General features: G+C 47.2%; 1 protein-coding gene across 1 annotated transcript; it reads left to right on the top strand.

Annotated features, from left to right (window-relative positions):
• Positions 1-816: 816 nt before the first annotated feature.
• MTNR1B (melatonin receptor 1B) lies at positions 817-14,043 on the top strand. The gene is made up of 2 exons (XM_010357364.1): positions 817-1,132; positions 12,710-14,043. Exons 1-2 carry the CDS (start codon positions 910-912, stop codon positions 13,573-13,575), a joined length of 1,089 nt encoding a protein of 362 aa, XP_010355666.1. The 5' UTR covers positions 817-909; the 3' UTR covers positions 13,576-14,043.
• Positions 14,044-14,346: the final 303 nt, after the last annotated feature.

The raw sequence follows: 14,346 nt of genomic DNA, 5'->3' as shown, positions 1-14,346 counted from the left end.
CATAAGATTATCCCCCAAGAGAAGTTATCTATTATTATTATCACCAGATCACGACTCAAACACTTTCAATAAAGGGCACCCGAGTTCCTTCTTTATTGTAATCATGCCTCACTCTTTTTCTTGTCCTAACCCCTCCAAAAACCACATCATAACCCCCAATATTGGCCATACATCTATTTAAGTATTATGTGTAAATATATATTGGTAAATATATTGAAGTATTGGCTTTATAAAGAGGACCAAGTAGAGACATCACTAATGCCCCCCACAATACCCAGCAAGTGCTCGGAAAATGGCTAGGTTCGTATTTTTCTGCAGCTCCCTAGAATATAAGTCTACACTACTTTGTTCTGGGCTCTGTCCCCACATCTTAGGAGCTGCATTCTCTTTCGAGCTGCACAGCCCTGTGGGACCTCAAGCCTTGCCTTTCTTGACAACCGATGGGAGGTCCCGACCATCAGCACCTTCTCCAGTCTATAAACCTGGCTTGGATGTCCCTAGCTGGACACAGCTTCTCTTGGGGACGCTGTGGAGGAAATCGGGGTCTCGGGTGTAGTTGTGTACCGAGGGACATAGGCTAGACGCGCTCCGCGGCCTGAGATGAGCTAGGCACGTGCTGGGGGCGGGGTGGCAGAGATAGCTGTGCGGTCCCAGCTGTTCCTGAGCGCACCGCTGAGGGACGCACTCCTTTCTGCAACGGCTGCACCCCAAGTCCTCCTCCCATTCCTATATTTTTCTCCATCCTCTGCCCACGCTTAATTAGTTATCTCCTCCAGACCCCTCCCCACTGGCCTCCTCCCTTGCACACAGGAGCTGGGCAGGGAAGGGAGCACCCAGCTCAGTACTGCGCTCGCCCTGCGGCTGTCCGGGGCCGCGCGGTGGCCAAAGCGCAGCGCGGGAGAGTCTGCGATGTCAGAGAACGGCTCCTTCGCCAACTGCTGCGAGGCCGGCGGGTGGGCAGTGCGCCCGGGCTGGTTGGGTACTGGCAGCGCGCAACCCTCCAGGACCCCTCGACCTCCCTGGGTGGCTCCCGCTCTATCCGTGGTGCTCATCGTCACCACCGCCGTGGACGTTGTGGGCAACCTCCTGGTGATCCTCTCAGTGCTCAGGAACCGCAAGCTCCGAAACGCAGGTAAGCACCATTCCTGACGCGGGGTGCTGGGGTAGGGCCCTTCCTTGTCCTCTGGTCTTGTCCGTGACCCCGGGATATGCGCTGCCTTTTCCCTCCTCAGCCCGGGCTCCCCTTTCCCTTCACTCTAACCTAGTCCCTAAGTTTGACTCTGCACTCAAAAGTTAGGGTGAGTTCTGCCCCTCCGAAATGCGACTGCCCAGGATGCACTTGGCACAGAGGGAATTACGGAAAGTTTTACTGGCGCGCTTTTTGGCGCTGTGGGAACCCACGCTGCTGGATGCCATCGCTACCCGTCGCGCTCCAATGTGTGCCTTTCCAGAGCTGCCCACATCAGGCCACAGAACACCACTTGTGCTTGACACCCCACTTCCTTCCTTGCCAAGCACTGTAGCTTTATGTAGTAGTTGCTTAGAAAGTCCTTGCTGTAAAAACGAGTTAATCAATGGAAGCATTTCAGTAGGTTTTGTGTCAAAAACTTATCTCCAGGTCATCTGAAGACCCAATTCCAGTGGACAGAGTGTAAATGCAGAAATTGCAGATTCTGCTTGGACTGACCTAAATTGCTTTGAAATATTGTGGTCTTTTCTGAAGACTGGGAATTCCTGGGATTAACTGTGAAAATTAAAGCAATGATTTGGCTAAATCGTGTTGCAATCCTGAAAATATTTCTCCTATTTCAATCCACTCTCATTTCAATATTCCCCTAGTCAGGTCTTCAAAGAAAGAAAACCAGAGTTGGGGGGAGGGGTCGGTGTCTGAACTCTCACCCTCACAGGTCATGGGGCATGCTGACCATTTCAGCCTAGGAGGGAGCTCAGTGACCTGTTAATTTTGCAGTCTCTCAATTTGGGCTTTGGGGGCAAATTCAAATATTACAGTGAATTAAAATGGAAAGATAGCAGCAGAAAAACAATTATATAGCTTAAAAATGCTTTTTTAAGGAGTTAGACCATTTTTAGCAAATGGTAATATCTATTTGGTGTGGCCTGTGACTCTAGAATTTTTTCTTTTTTTTTTCTTTTTTTTTTTTTTTTGAGATGGATTCTCTCGCTCTGTCGCCCAGGCTGGAGTGCAGTGGCACAGTCTAGGCTCACTGCAACCTCCGTCTCCCAGGTTCAAGGGTTTCTCCTGCTTCAGGGTCGTGAGCAGCTGAGATTACAGGCGTGTGACACTACACCAGGGTAATTTTTTATGTTTTTGGTAGAGACAGGGTTTTACCATGTTGGCCAGGCTGGTCTCAAACCCCTGACCTCAATCAAGTGATCCACCCGCCTCAGCTTCCCAAAGTGCTGGGATCACAGGCATGAGCCACTGCGTCTGGCTGACTCTAGGATTTTTATCTGAAAAAATAAACAAAAAACTGCTCCAACAGTGAGTATCCAGCCATCATATGTGAAACATAACATTATGAAGAAGAAGTAAGCTTTCTAACTCAGCCACTTCGGTAGTGGTGGCTGTTTTCTGGTACACATGGTTCAAAATATTGTGTCCTTTGAAGAAAAGCTTATATATTAGGGAAGAACAGGTTATGATTAGAAAACTGCATTTAATATTTTTGACACATTGTCCCTTGCAGCCATCATAAACATTCATTCCCTGAACAGGGAGGCAAAAGGGAGACAACTCCTGGCTCTGCGGGGGAGAAATGGGCCCTCCTGGTTCTGACATTGGCCCCTTCTGTCCCTGACTTATTGAGTATTTAGAGCAGGTCTGTCAGGTCGTGGCTCCCTACTCAGTAATTTGGATTGCCCACCATGAGAAAGGTGGTTGAGGGAAGTAGGGGTTGCTTCCTTTTGCTGGAAGGAGAAAAGCACCCCTCCTCCACTGCATCCTACAAAGGGCTAGGCTTTTCTGTGATCCTGGCAGGGTCTACAGAATCCTTACCAATTTGAGAGCATCACTGGGGAGGGTCATGAGCATGTTCAATTGCTGGCATATCTTCTGTTCTATCTTTCCTACCTCCCGATGTGTCTGCTACAGCCCAGCACCCGAAAAAAAAAAAAAAATTAACACTATATCTAAATGACATCAATTCCTGCCACTGCTACAGTCTTGCAATTTAACCAGTTCTTATGTGACCACTGGCTTTATTGGTGATAGTCACAAACAATTGTAGTACTGACTTGAACTAAATGATCTCAGCAGAGTGAGATTTCAAAAGATGCTTAAAACCTACAGCTCTTTGAATAGTTAGAACCCACTCTACTCTTAATCAGGCCTTTCTTACTGAAGAGCTTGGATTTACTTTAAGAAACGTTTCTTCAGACCTTTCCATAGTGAAGTCTGGCTCCTTACATCATTGGTATTAAAAAATTAAGTCTGTGACAATGAGAATACATATATTTCCGATAGCCAAGATGCATAGACCATATTGAGATCACAGCATGTTTCCCAGGAGACACTTGCCTTGCCTATCACAAACCCAGTTCCTCTGCGGAGCAGCTCTGTATCATCCCTAACAGTGTCGCTCCTGATGGCAGGGTGAGTGGTTACATTAATTGTCCTTTTTTTCAGGGATATCCTATCTGCAGCTTCGGTTGCTGCATGTGGTGGGTTGACTTCAGAGATAGCACTAGAGAAAGGCAGACAGGGAGGAGTGGAGGCAAGGTGGGAGGTAGGGTCAGAGCACTGACCCAACTTAAAAGGTAAGGCCAAATGTGTTCACTCTTCGCTACATTCTCAGTGTCTCGCACAGCCCATGGCACTGAGTTGGCACCTTACGCTTGTCAGAGTGTGCTTCCCAGGGACTTGCCACACTTTGGACTCTCCTGAGAACAGTTGAGAACTTTCCCTCCTGGGCTCGTCACTGCTGTCCTGACCCTTGAGCTACACCTCACTAATATTTATCTCTTGCATTTTTGAGCTGTTCCTTTCTCTCTTCTGGAAACTTCCTCCATTTTACACACACACACTATACACAAAGTCTCCTGTTTTTTTTTTTTGTTTTTTTTTTTTGTTGTTGTTGTTTTTTTTGAGGCGGAGTCTTGCTCTGTCGCCCGGGCTGGAGTACAGTGGCCGGATCTCAGCTCACTGCAAGCTCCGCCTCCCGGGTTTACGCCATTCTCCTGCCTCAGCCTCCCGAGTAGCTGGGACTACAGGCGCCCGCCACCTCGCCCTGCTAGTTTTTTTGTATTTTTTAGTAGAGACGGGGTTTCACCATGTTAGCCAGGATGGTCTCGATCTCCTGACCTCGTGATCCACCCGTCTCGGCCTCCCAAAGTGCTGGGATTACAGGCTTGAGCCACCGCGCCCGGCCGCCTAAAGTCTCCTGTTTTAAAAGAACAAAAGACTCTTTTCTTGACTTCATGTCCCTCCTAACTTCATCACTACGTCTCTCCCTCCCTTTTCAGCCGGACATTTTAATGTAGTTGTGGACATCCACTGTCTCTACCCCATTGCTTCCCATTCATCCTCAGTCCTCTGAGCTCCATTCTCTGGAAATGTTCCTCTGTGCTGTGTGTGACACTGAGGGCCACTCCCTCTGTAGGACCTTTCATTCCCTTGGCTTACCTGGTGCTAGTTTTTGGATCTCCTTTTTCTCTTCATCTCTCGGATACCTGTAGTTCCTCCTACTCTTTCACTCCTTTGGTTCCTCCTACTCTTTCATTCCACATGTCCTAATGATTTTACCTTCCACTATTTCTCAGTTTCTCCCTTTCCTGCCTCCTTATTCTTACTGTCCCCATTTCATGCCTTCATCATCTCTTGAGCAAACACTACCCACAGTGCTTGAAAGCTTTTCCTGCTCCCTCCTCCAGTCGCTGTTACCACTGCCAAGAGTTGCCCTGTCTTTAGTGGCTGCCCTCCCTCTCCAGAACAGCGTTCAACTCCAGAGCACAGCTCCCATAGCCATTTGTAACTGGCCTAGCCCACCTAACTTACAGCCTCATCGCCCTCCTCTCACTGGTGCCACAGTGAACTGTTGCCACTTCCCAAAGGGTCTGCACTCCCTGATGTACTTTCTCAGCCTCTTCTGCCCAGTCAATAACTGCTCCTCCTTCAACCCCTTCCCTAACTCCCCTGCAGGATTATCAATGTAGATTATTAATACCATGAAGGGGATAGTAAGTGTCTCCTTTGTTGGGCTTCTCAGATACCTGTGCCCTCCCCAGTACAGCACCCCCCTCACTGTACTATTGTTCTTTGTCCCTCCCCACTGGACTGTGCACCTGTGGAGAGCAGACACTTTCATTCAGTTTCTGTCCACAGAGCCAGACGCATAGTTAGAACAGAACACATCTCTGATGAGACAAATGGAAATAGACAAGACACCAGGTAGTGGGGGAAAATTAACTGATTTTGCTCCATGAGCTGGGATAGACCTCAGTTACAGTACTCAGCACTGCATAAGTAATCAATATGGGTTTTCATGAAACTGAATTGCTTTGATAACAGCCCAAAGTATATCTCACTTTAAGCTGACTATTGGCACCTTGTACATGAAGGCATGCCTGTTCTGTGATTCTCCTGTGTTGCTAAAGTTGCTCAGCACTTTCCAGCCATGCCATGGTTGTACCCTAGTGATTCCTCTCGGGCAGTTTGCCCCTGACATGGTTTGGCTGTGTCCCCGCCCACATCTCATCTTGAATTCCCACATGTAGGAGGGACCTGGTGGGAAGTAATTCATTCATGGGAGCAAGTCTTTTCCATGCTGTTCTCACAATAGTGAATAAATCTCATGAGATCTGATGGAAAAAGAGAAGCTCCCCTGCACAAGCTCTCTCTCTTTGCCTGCTGCCATCCACATAAGACACGACTTGCTCTTCCTTGCTTTCCACCATGATTGGGAGACTTCCCCAGCCATGTGGAACTGTAAGCCTAATGAAACCTCTTTCTTTTGTAAGTTGCACAGCCATGGGTATGTCTTTTCTTTTTTTTTTTTTTTTTTTTTTTTTTGAGATGGAGTTTCACTCTTATTGCCCACGCCGGAGTGCAATGGCATGATCTTGGCTCACCACAACCTCTGCCTCCTGGGTTCAAGCTATTCTCCTGCCTCAGCCTCCCGAGTAGCTAGGATTACAGGCATGCACCACCACACCCAACTAATTTTGTGTTTTTTAGTAGAGACGGGGTTTCTCCATGTTGGTCAGGCTGGTCTCAAACTCCTGACCTCAGGTGATCCGCCTGCCTCAGCCTCCCAAAGTGCTGGGATGACAGGTGTGAGCCACTGTGCCTGGCCTTGGGTATGTCTTTATCAGCAGCATGAAAACAGACTAATACAGCCCCTTTATAATACAGCCCCTTTCTTGGTCTGGCCCAAGGTTGCCACTTTTAAGCTGCCTGTAATATGCAGGCCATGTAAGAGAGCTGAGAGAACCATGTCCTCACTGTAACATCCAAGTACACTCCGTTATCAGAGAGGAAGGCGCAACAACACCAGTTATTCCTGGCTCCATAGGCACACCCACCTTAGTTTTCCAAGTAACAGTCAAAAGCTATGGTCTGACAATGGATTTTTGTGCTGCAAATGGGTTAAAGAGGCTGTCTGGGAGGTTTAGTGAATGCACAAATTGGCATTTCTGGGGTATGCTGATGATTGGTAAAGCAGAAATATATGAACTATTTGATGTTAAGATTCCCTAGGAAAACATGGAGGATTTGCTTGCTGAACACACAGATCTTTGTCCAAGGTCACTCTGTCTATGCTGGCAAAGCAGCCCCTCCTCCAGGTCCCCACTGATGCTGAGAATTCACACCATCTCCTATCCAGAACGAGTAACTGCCTGGGAGGTTCTTGGTGGGAATATTCTGCCTCTGCAGGTGCTTTGCTTCCCCAGTTAGATTAGAAAAGAACTGTGGCGCCTGTTCCTTGCCTCTTCTCTTCCAACACTTGTTGACTGAGGCAGCCAATGATGCTTGATAAGCCGTGTGGTTCTGGACAAAGGCTCTGGAAAGCCTAGAGGGAAATGCTTAATAGGCCCACAGCCTCTACCCTCCAGGAATTCCAGGATGAAGTGGAGCCCACTCCATCCAGGCTTCTATCCTACCACCGACCATTCATTGAGATATCACTTGGCGTCAGGTGTCTTTTGACCTGCTCAGCATGCAAGACCAAACTGGGCTACCTTGGACTCCTTCCCGAATGTTTCTTGAGCTGTCCAACTTTGCATTTCAGCTGTGAATACCTTATTGCCTCTTCACTGAGCAAAAATGAACAGTTTTTAAATCCCATCATTATGTCTTTAGCTGAATAATCAGGAAAGCTAATAATCCTCTTTAATTCCTTCCACGTAACTCTCAGTAGCTCAAGGGATAAAGACTTTCATGTTTGACTGTCTTTATCTCCAGAAAGCTGGATTCTGCATTCAGATATGATATACCACAAAACTCAGAGAATACTGAAAGCTCCTATTGGCTCTTACAATTTAAAATACTTACTGCTGGAGGAGTAGAAGATAGAGAATTGGGAAGTAAAGCCCCAGTTCTTAGGGAGTTTACCATCTAGAGGGAATGTCCTACTTTCTTCATCTTCATCTCCCTACTACTTCTCACAACGTATCTCACAGGGATCCCAGTCCCACCTTATGAGCCTCTTTCTTGACCTGTCAGTACAGCTAATAATATAAAACAACAATAACAAATAATAGCTAACATTACTAGGTGCTTATTATATGCCAGATTCAAGTCTCTTTCCTTTAAAAGAGAGAGAAAGAGAGAAAGAAAAGGAAAAAAAAGCCCTCCACAGTTCCCTATCAAAGGGATAGTCCTTCCTAAGCACCACTCTCTGTCTCCTTCTCTTGAAGGCAACACCGATAGAGCAATCTCCAGGGCAAAATTGGATCCCACAGCACTCAATAGAATTTTCTCTTGTTAATGTCACTGCTGACTTCCTAATTGCCAAGTCCAATAAGCACTTTTCTGCCTTTTCTCACTTTTGTAGATGACCAAGAAACTCTCTACACCTTTTCTCTTAATTCTCTCGATGTTTCTTTTCTTTGGTTTTCTCCTCTTCTTGTTCTTTCTCAATCTTTCTGTGTTATGGCTATGAGCAATTCATACAAACTGGGTTTCTTTATCTATAAAACAGAAATCATGCTATCAACCTTAAGGAATTCTTGTGAAAAACAATGGAATCCGTTTATGTAAAACTATACTATCAATTTTACCATGTTATATCAATTGTTTTGTTGCTATTGTGTAAAGTAATAAAATGTTACCTATCAGAATTTCAAAATGATCTCTTCTGATGGTTATTGAAGAATGTTTTGTGACAGCATCTTAGTTATTTTTAAAAATGGATACTTCTTATGTTTTTAAATATATTTTCTTCTTTGAAGTGACTGAAGTACTCCTTTATATATCTGTGTACTCTATTAATTAGCCATTTTTTATTTTTTAACTAAATCAAAGTTAGATTTCAACTCAGCTCCTGTATGATTCATCCACACATCCTAAGATTTTCATAAATATGTGACTTTGGAAGAAAAAGTATCTGCTCTCAAGAGATTTGGGAATCTAATTACGAGCTTACAATGAATGCATTGTTTTAGTGTTTGTTTGAAAATCAAGTTGTGAATAAATGATATGGTCAATTACTTCAAATGCCCATCCCCAAAACGTAACTAATAAGAACATCTCACATTAATTTGGGGATTATTATTTCTCATAACCTTTCCCATACAAGATCTCATTTAAGGTAAACAGCCATTCTGGGAGTGAGGAGTCCTGTTGCAAAAGTCTTGGTAATTTTGTCTGGCTCCTTGGTGAATTGTCCTGCCTGACCAGCCCCATATCCTGCCATTGTCCCCAGTTCCAAGTTGACTCACAAATTCCCCACTGTTCCCACCACCTTGTTCTGGCCTTTCTTCCAGCTCTCACCACATTGAATGGCTACTGTTTCTCTGTTGTTTCCCCAACAGGTCCATGGGCATCTCAATGGCAAGGGCCATGTTTTTCATCCATCACTGTGTCTTACTTGAATGTGGTAGGCACTCAATAAATCTATTACACATTTAAACAGATGGAAGAGTGGAAGAAGACCTCAAGGCACAGAAAGTTTAACACTGTTAGAAAACATAGATCATTTGTTGACTTCCCCAATATAACCCTCTTGGCACCTTGTTTTTATTTGTTTAATGGTCTTCTCTAAGAGACCATAAACTTTGTAAGGGGAGGTAGCCTGTCCATCTGACATAGTCACAGGCAGAACGTAGTATGTATGCAGCAATATTTGTCACACAAATGACTTGATGATTCTCTCTTTCTATCTTGTCTTTTAGCTCAATGACCAAGGAGAATTTATGTTTAACCAAATTTTTCTTCTGAGCATGAAGGGTGAGCACAGAGAAAAGGGGCAAGGGTTACAGGGAGCTTTACCTTCCAAAATTCTCCTATCTGACGAATATTAGATAGCTCAGCACTGGCTGGCTCTTTCCTAGATTACCAGGTCTCCATTAAGAAATACTTTTTCCAGAAAGAAAGAGAGAGGAAGAGAAGAGGGAGGAAGCTGTGATGGTTGTGTGTGTGAAAGGATGCACTCTGCGTATAAATCCTGGAAGGGGATTCCATGTTAGTGAACAAAGCCCTGTTGTCAAAGCCTCTCTCCACTAATACACCCTATCTGCTGGAGGCAGATGGAAACGAGTCACGCCAGGACTCGTGATATAAATATTCATTATGCACAGAGTGACTGCAGTGCTGTGTGCATACTGAGTGATTTCTCACCTGTCTGGGGAAGAAATGGATGGAGAACTGGATCTCCCCTTGACTATCATCCACATAGAACCTGGCTGCTTACAGATGGAAGACAAAACACGAATTTTATGCACCTAATTTGGAATTGTGCCGAGAAAGCCTGGAGACAGTGGGATGTCTGGGCAGATGAATCTGCAGCAGGAAGTGGCTGATTTCAGCCTTTTAGGAACAGCCGGAGTAATAGGGGATAGTAATTGAATCACTTTCCACGTGGAGTTGAATGTGTTCTTCTTACTATTTACAAGCTGTTTGCCAGCCTCTGGGGCATTATTAGGGGATAAGCCACATTAACACAGCAGAACTTGACTCTGCCTTCCCAGGGAAACAGCTGGCAGAGCTGGCACCGGCTCCCAACAGCTCTTGACTTTCTCTGCTCAGCTTGCAAGTGCCAAGAGCTTGTGTGTTGCTGGGCTAGGTGCCCAATGGGTCCTGTGGAGACCCATCTTCCTGTGCTGGAGAGAAGTGATTCCCTTCACAGAACCAACCCTAAGAGTGTGCAGGGGGAAGTGGTGGCAGCGCTCCGAAAGAAAAGAAGTGAGCTCATGAAGGAATAGTCACCAAGAAAGGAATGCGGGAACTCACCCAAATTCACTCGACCAGAAAGTGGCAGGACTCAGATTATCCCAGGTTGCTCTGACATCAGCACAACCCTCTAGATTTCAAAAGGACACTTAAGATTCTAGGAGACAAGGGCTCCTGATTCAGCTGAAGCCAAGCAATGTGAGAGAGGGAATCCCTCGTGATCTTGGAACAAAGTGAGGTCTGTGTAGGTGAGTCAGAGATGGAGATCCAGCAGTGGAGACAGCCAATGGGCTGAGAATTAAATGAAAAGACACGAAACCCCTCCACATCCCAAGCAGGTCCTTGTTGCACATTTTTTGCCTTGCTTTACCAACCAGAAAGGAAATGAGGCCATTTTTAACCCATGAAGTAAATAAATCTGTAAATAGTAGAGTAGGTAGGAATCCAGCAGTTCAGTCGAGTCATGATTCTCCTTCGCCATCCAACCTGGTGGACAGTCTTGAGACAGGGAAGCTCACTACCTCACAAGCGCACTAATTGTCCAGACAATCTCCTTTCTATTCATTTACATCCTGTCTCCCTGGTTTCCTAACCTAGCTGTGGACACAGTAGTATTATAGTTAGGTCTTGAGAACTCCTAGGACTCCAGTAGACTTGTATGGGTTCTGAGTGGGGTTGACTCCATATCTCTGAGGACAAAATAGGTCCTTCGTGAAGGCTGCCCGAGGGTCTTTCAGGTTCCCATCCCCATACAGACCATGCTACGGGAAATCTTCTTTGAGATGGCGTGAATGTGGGAGGGCTGGAGGCAGTCCTTTCCCTACCCTTGTGGGTAAGTCCAGGTATGGCGTCTACTTGACTTGAAGGGCTGACTCAGGTGAACTCCCAGCTGGGTGGCTCTCAGCCTCCCTTTTTCTGTACCCTGTGAATCCATCCACAGCCTGGCCTCTCCAATTGCTGTGCTCTGGGGGCTCTTTCCATCTGCCTGACTCTCTGGACCCCTGAAGCCATCACAGCCTCTGTGGCAATGGGACAGACACATGGTGGCCATGGAGTTTCCATGTCTGTGTCTTTGCTGACTTGGGAGTTACTCCTGCACACCATCCCAAGCCACCCTCTGCATTCAGCCACCCTAAGACCAGAGGCTTCACCATGTGGTAAAAGACCAGAAAATTTGAAAGCCATGCCCAGTGCACACCACATCACTCAGGGCCCCTGCTGGAGGGAGAATCTGTTATCTTTTGGGCATACAGTAGGTATTCAAAAAGTACAACACTTGGTGAATGAGACAATTGGCATTAGTGATGGAACTGCTCACACTATGAGCTTTGTATTGTCCGAACTTTTAGGTTCTCGGTGCTCTATTTGTGAGTCAGCGTTGGTTTTAGAATGCAAACACTTGAGGAGCAGAGATTGTGTTCTTTTGGAGTAAGCCCTGCCTCCACCCTAGGACTTCAGCTTAGAACATGCCTGAATCATATTAATTGATGGGTGTGTGGTTTCCTGAGGCTCTCTCTGGTTGACCAAGCTTGGTGATGTTGGAGAAGGCTCCATTCAAAGGATAATTGCCTAGATAGTCCAGAAAGGCTGCCATGGTGCAGGCAAAGCAGGGAGGTCCCCCAGAGACTGTGGGCTTAGGAGTGCTGACAGCTCTTCCTCACCCCACAGGGCTGGGGCTCAGTGCCACTACTGCAAGTGTCTGTCAACATGGCCACAAGGCTGGGAGTACTGGCTCAGACAGGGCACAAAGGGGAATGCCAGAAACACATGGTTCCCACTCTCAACACCTTTCTTCTAGCCCAGCTGCAAAATGCAATTCACATTTACAAAAGCCACTTAAAGACACTTAGAAAGTAGCCTGTTAACCAGTGGGGAGAAAATGCAAAAGGAGACCACCAGAGAGATGTGTGGGGAGGTGAGGGAATGAGAGAGAGGGATGGTAGTGATGAGAAATCCACACTCCTGACTTTCAGACCCCCCTCCTCCGAAATCTTTGCTGGAGCTTAAATGATGCAAAGCCCCTGAGCATCTGTGCCTATCATGGAAACAGTTAGCATGTGTGAGCACCTGTTAAATCCCCAAGAACTTTGTATCATTAATTCTTACAGCTATACTATGAGGTAGGTATCACTGACCCTAGTTCACAAATTAGGAAAATGGGGTTCTGAGAGCTTAAATAGCTTGCCTCAGTCATATAGCTAGTGAATGGCAGAAATGCGATCTGAGTCTTCAGTTCTGCACCTCTAAGAGCCACTTTGTTTCCACTCACATTACCAAAAGTAACTTCGTGGAGGGTAGGATGTTCTACAGAATCTAAGTCGTGGGGTCTCGTGCTGACTGTTGCTCTGTTTGCTGCTTCAGGTAATTTGTTCTTGGTGAGTCTGGCGTTGGCTGACCTGGTGGTGGCCTTGTACCCCTACCCGCTAATCCTCGTGGCCATCTTCTATGACGGCTGGGCCTTGGGGGAGGAGCACTGTAAGGCCAGCGCCTTTGTGATGGGCCTGAGCGTCATCGGCTCTGTCTTCAACATCACTGCCATCGCCATTAACCGCTACTGCTACATCTGCCACAGCGTGGCCTACCACCGAATCTACAGGCGCTGGCACACCCCTCTGCACATCTGCCTTGTCTGGCTCCTCACCGTGGTGGCCTTGCTGCCCAACTTCTTTGTGGGGTCCCTGGAGTACGACCCACGCATCTATTCCTGCACCTTCATCCAGACAGCCAGCACCCAGTACACGGCAGCAGTGGTGGTCATCCACTTTCTCCTCCCCATCGCTGTCGTGTCCTTCTGCTACCTGCGAATCTGGGTGCTGGTGCTCCAAGCCCGCAGGAAAGCCAAGCCAGAGAGCACGCTGTGCCTGAGGCCCAGCGACTTGCGGAGCTTTCTTACTATGTTTGTGGTGTTTGTGATCTTTGCCGTCTGCTGGGCCCCACTTAACTGCATCGGCCTCGCTGTGGCCATCAACCCACAAGAAATGGCTCCCCAGATCCCTGAGGGGCTATTTGTCACTAGCTACTTACTGGCTTATTTCAACAGCTGCCTGAATGCCATTGTCTATGGGCTCCTGAACCAAAACTTCCGCAGGGAGTACAAGAGGATCCTCTTGGCCCTTTGGAACCCACGGCACTGCATTCAGGACTCTTCCAAGGGCAGCCATGCAGAGGGGCTGCAGAGCCCAGCTCCACCCATCGTTGGTGTGCAGCACCAGGCAGATGCTCTCTAGCCTGGATCTGAGGCACACCAGCTGCACGACAAACTCATGAAATGGTGGGAGTGAGTCTGCTGCAAGGGTGAGACCAGGCAGCGTGCTGGACCACACTGTCCTGTTGGCATCACAGCCCCAAGGCTGGGGGAACTTCATGCTGGGACAAGGAGCTCATCAGTGCCATGGGTTCAGGCTGATCCAGGAGATGCTCACAGCCACGGGACCTGGCAAACACTCTTGGTGGTGTCTTGGGGACTTGGTGCACACAAGACCAAGGAAGGGACAGAATGAGGAAAGGCCTGGGGCAGAAGAGCCCAACTCCTTCTCATAGGTGACCCTCATCCTCCTCCCTTGGCCTCCTGGCTACTTTCTCCCCTTCCCCCGGTGTGGCAGGATCTCTTCCTGTTAGCAAGGATGAGAGAGAGAGGTCAGTAGGGCTGGAACTTGGTAACTCTGCAAGGGCCTCAGGTGGGGCAGGTACAGAGGCCAAGCATTCCACACTCCCCCACTGACCTTCCTTACACACACACACACACATATCACACACACATCACAACCACACATGCATCACACCACAGACACACCACACTATGCACACATAGCCACCATACTCCACACTGTACACATACATATGTTACACACACACAGCCACCACATCACAAACAACACGGAACACCACACACACACACACACACACACACATACTCACACTTCTCCAGCATCTGGAGCACAAAGTCTGCTTGGCCTCCCTTCCTGGTTCCATCACATTCAGGTTGTGTGATTTGGTGA

Source organism: Rhinopithecus roxellana, chromosome 15 (genome assembly GCF_007565055.1).
Source record: "Rhinopithecus roxellana isolate Shanxi Qingling chromosome 15, ASM756505v1, whole genome shotgun sequence".
NCBI classification, from domain to species: Eukaryota; Metazoa; Chordata; class Mammalia; order Primates; family Cercopithecidae; genus Rhinopithecus; species Rhinopithecus roxellana.
This window is presented reverse-complemented; position numbering and strand designations above follow the sequence as displayed.

Coding starts and splice junctions, on each gene's coding strand:
- MTNR1B (XM_010357364.1), top strand. CDS start 910: ATGTCAGAGAACGGCTCCTTCGCCAACTGCTGCGAGGCCGGCGGGTGG. Junction 1,133..12,709: donor CCGCAAGCTCCGAAACGCAG/GTAAGCACCATT, acceptor TTGCTGCTTCAG/GTAATTTGTTCTTGGTGAGT.